The 3,997-nt window shown below is 41.1% G+C and overlaps 1 protein-coding gene across 1 annotated transcript; it reads right to left on the bottom strand.

The window, feature by feature from the left end:
• Nucleotides 1-209: 209 nt before the first annotated feature.
• On the bottom strand, nucleotides 210-3,696 carry LOC121884784 (collagen alpha-1(II) chain-like). The gene is made up of 5 exons (XM_042393784.1): nucleotides 2,485-3,696; nucleotides 1,669-1,766; nucleotides 1,516-1,558; nucleotides 868-958; nucleotides 210-719 (listed from the first exon to the last, which is right to left on the bottom strand). Exons 1-4 carry the CDS (start codon nucleotides 2,515-2,517, stop codon nucleotides 893-895), a joined length of 240 nt encoding a protein of 79 aa, XP_042249718.1. The 5' UTR covers nucleotides 2,518-3,696; the 3' UTR covers nucleotides 210-719; nucleotides 868-892.
• Nucleotides 3,697-3,997: the final 301 nt, after the last annotated feature.

Raw genomic sequence — 3,997 nt, 5'->3', positions numbered from 1 at the left:
ACTGAGTACTAGCATAATGTGATCTAATAATAATGAAAGGATTATACATTAATTAAATTAGAACCTAAAACTGGAGGTTGGTATTTTGTTTGATTAAAACTTAATAATGTTAACCAGAGCGATTTGGGGTTAAGTATCTTAATGAGTTAAAAATATCCCCCCTACAATTTCACACAGAATTAAGAAACTGTTCTATCAGAGGAACTCAAGCTTGTACTTGAAAAAAGTGGCATTGGTGCACCTCCAGTTTCACTGTATGGTCAGTCTAAAATTTAAAAGAAAAATGACCGAGCATGAACAATAAATGAATGTGTGGGAACAATACTGAAAAATGACAATACTGAAAAAAATATCACAATACTATACTACTGTATTGATAGCATATATTGGCTCATCCCATCCCTAATGGTCATATAATTCACCCCTATACATTGCACAGTCCTTTTTGCATTACAATACAACTTCAACATCATGCCAGCTGGCTGCCCAGCTAATTACTCCCTCTTGTTGTATGGTATGAGCTTACCCACCGCTTTATCTTTAGCTATATTGGCCCTGACTTGTGCATTGTTTTGAATGATGTCTTCACATCTGTTGAGAACATCAGCTGTCTTACCTCTCTTATGGTATCCTGCCAGTAGTTCTTTGAACTTATGTGGGAACGCTTTAGACCTCACTGTCAGCTCTGTCACACCAGCATGTGCACACGGTGATGATCTCTATGGGACCACAGGTTGCAACAGTAAGAGAAAAGTTAAATAAAGATGAACTGGTAAGTCATTTGACAACTAGTCAAAAGTAGCACACAGCATAAATAGGGGTATGTTTATTTCTGTTTTAGGCGATGCACAGTCTCTCCATTGTCACCATTCTTTCCAGTGGGTCCGACAGGTCAGGGGGCACCAGTGGGTCTGGGGGCACCAGGGGCTCCAGAGGGGCCAGATTCTCCATGATCTCCCTTAATTGCAACCGCAAAATCATTTTATTTCACCAGCTGTAGTGTTCATTCTTCATCGAATAAAAATGCTCACATATTACCAAATATGTGTCCTTCAGGATCTCATTTTCTTGTTTATAGAAACAAAACAATACTTGCACATTCTGGTGGCTGTATTGGAGATCATCAGCTCTTACAACAGCTAATGATGGTGTTTCTGTCCATTTCACCAAATTTAACAGACAAGGTTCCATGCCTGACTGGGGACTTTTATCATGACTGATTTTGTGTGATAATTGCAGCTAGATAATTACAGGAGATTCTCTGCCAAACATCACTGTATTTAGCAGAAACTACTGAAGTGTTAGAATGTTGCTTTCTAAGTGATCTTGCTAGTTGCTTATTTAGCTATTGGTTGGTACAGTTGACTCCTCTCAAACTCAGTTTTGGAGTAGAGGTTGGAGCTAAAGACAAAGTTCACTGTAACCTCCATTTGGAAGCAACTGAGCAAACTCCACACCATGACCAAGCTAGCTGTCTGGTGCTGGTCAGTTAGCAATGATGTCATCTGGAGTCACCTTGGGTCCAGCAGCTCCATCGTGACCAGCTGCTCCCTCATTACTGGGGAAACACAAAAATATAGCAGGTTAACTGATTAACAAACACCTGCAGTGTTCACCAGTATTGAAGAGGGAGATAGATGGTGTACAGGTACAATTGTGTCTTCATACCTCACATATAGCCTCTCCAGGGGCTCTAGCCAGTCCAGGGGGTCACATGGGTCCAGGAGGTCTGCACTCACCACTGGGGCCATCTTTCCAAACTCTCCCTGTGCATGACACAGCCACAGTTAGTCCAGTAGGGTTCGTGAATCCTGTGAGGAGATATTTCTCATGCAACTAGGCATCACCTCAAAATTTAAGACCTATCATAAATAAAAATAACACTTTTTAAGATATTTTATGACCTGTTCTGAAAATCTAATTTGACTTTAAGACTTTTTAAGGATCTGAGGGAACCCTGTCTGGTCTTAAAGGGTGCATTATGGTAAAGAGATCTATTTTTCCTGAACTATCCTCAATATTAGATTATCCACAATAACAATTATCATTTCTCTATATTTTCTGATTTGTGAATTACCCTTGAAAGCACAAATAGTCATCCCCAACATACAGTCACATCATTGTTGTGATATTAACTCAAAACAATTATGATGTATGATTTTGTCAGTAGAGTGATATAGAAAATATTCTACTATGATACCCATGGCGGTTTATCATAATAATGATTCTAAATACAATATTTTCTTACATAAGAAAAAAATACTACATTTTAAAAGTCAAATTTGGGTTTATCACATTGAACTGTCATTAAATGACTTAAGTCAGCTTAAGCGTGACATCAAACCAGCAGAACATTCAACAAAACATGTATTTTAATCAGTTTCAACTCTGGAAGATAAGAAAAGTTGAAAAAAAAAAAAAAAAAAAAAAAAATATATATATATATATATATACATATATATATATATATATGTTCTCACTCACCATGATGGCATGCTGGTTCAGCTCATTGACCATTTGTCTGTCCTCATCATCGTCCTGTGGATCTGGCTGTGCTCCTACATGGCCTCTTTGTGGTGCTCCTGCCGGTACAGACTGGAACACACATTCACACTAACACAATGCACCACTTTACTGTACAAATGAGTGAGAGGGGAACAGTAAAGCACTAAATGTTATGTGCACTTTTTACTCCCTTGAGCTCTCTGTATCCAGACCTAATATTCCCTTTTACCCACTGCTTCCAGTACTGGAGGCTCATCTTTGCAGTGGGCCCTTCTGCTGGTCCTGGCTCTTCATGATGACATTAGCTAACCATCTTGGTGAAACTCCAGCGCAGCAACATAGCTCTTTTAATGTTGCAATACATGTGCAAACATACTATATGTATGCAAGTAAACTGACAGTAACAGCACAATATTATATTTAGAGTCTAGTACAATAACTCAAAACTCTTTATCACACGCTTTACACTGTTCACCTCTATCACTCTCTGCCATCTCACAGTGCCATTCCCTCCTCATGATGGAATGCTCAGAACCAGATCTCACCACCTCTCACACTTCTTCTCTTCCTAGCCTAGGTGGGTAAAGCGATAAAGCCATTTTAGTTCAGTGGGCCACTATTTCCAGCCCATCCTTTCCCTCTGTCCTTTCTGCAAATCCCCTGTGAGCCTGGGAGTTAGATCTGTGGATAGTGGCCCTCTGGTCCTTCCCAGAGCCTGGCTGGTGACTAAGGGTTATTGGGCTTTTGTTGTCTGGGCCCCAACACTCTGGAATAACTAACCTGTTAAGATTAGGTTTGCTAAGTCCGTCACTGCTTTTAAATCCCTTCTTAAAACATTCTTTTTTTAATAAGGTTTTTATCTCTGTGGACTGAGGCTGATTCTGGACCAGTCATCAGTGCTGATGCAAGTGGGAGGAGGTGTGCAGGTCCAACAAGGCTTTACCCAGGTTGTGTTCCTTGGACATGGTGTTGGCCTTCCTCATAGAGCCTCATGAGGCCGGTCACGCTGCCACCACACTTAGAATGTTTGTGGCAGCCATTAACACTGGTCATTACCACAGGCTTCTGCTGTTTTAAAGCCAGGAGCCACCCCTGGTGAAACAGTTCCTTGCAGGTGAAGTGACTGTGGCCTCCAGCCTCTCATTTTGTTATAACACCATCTTCTCAGTCTTGTGTCAGTAGGCTACATGTCTGTTCACCTGCACCTCATCAGGATGATGAGGCTGAGAAACTACACTCTCTGTGCCCAGTGTGTGCACTGTTATGTAAGGGGCATAGAGTGTTGGAGGACTCCTAATTAACTGTGTGTTATGGACTGAGGGCATAAGGTGCAGCTCTGTTAGCCCAGTGGTTAACATACTACCTTCACAATACTGGTCTTGGTGCTTAGTTCAGTAGATGACAGAGCACATTTGAGATGGAGTAGTGGGCTTGCTTCTTCTCTCCTCAGAGGGCACCCACACCTTTGTTATTAGAGGTGGTGCCATGCAGA

The sequence above is a fragment of the Thunnus maccoyii genome, chromosome 2 (genome assembly GCF_910596095.1).
Source record: "Thunnus maccoyii chromosome 2, fThuMac1.1, whole genome shotgun sequence".
Taxonomy (NCBI): Eukaryota; Metazoa; Chordata; class Actinopteri; order Scombriformes; family Scombridae; genus Thunnus; species Thunnus maccoyii.
The sequence above is the reverse complement of the archived record's forward strand: the minus strand, read 5'-3'. Positions and strand labels throughout refer to the sequence as shown.

Coding starts and splice junctions, on each gene's coding strand:
- LOC121884784 (XM_042393784.1), bottom strand. CDS start 2,517: ATGGTCAATGAGCTGAACCAGCATGCCATCATG. Junction 1,767..2,484: donor TGAACCAGCATGCCATCATG/GTGAGTGAGAAC, acceptor TGTCATGCACAG/GGAGAGTTTGGAAAGATGGC. Junction 1,559..1,668: donor CTGGAGAGGCTATATGTGAG/GTATGAAGACAC, acceptor GTGTTTCCCCAG/TAATGAGGGAGCAGCTGGTC.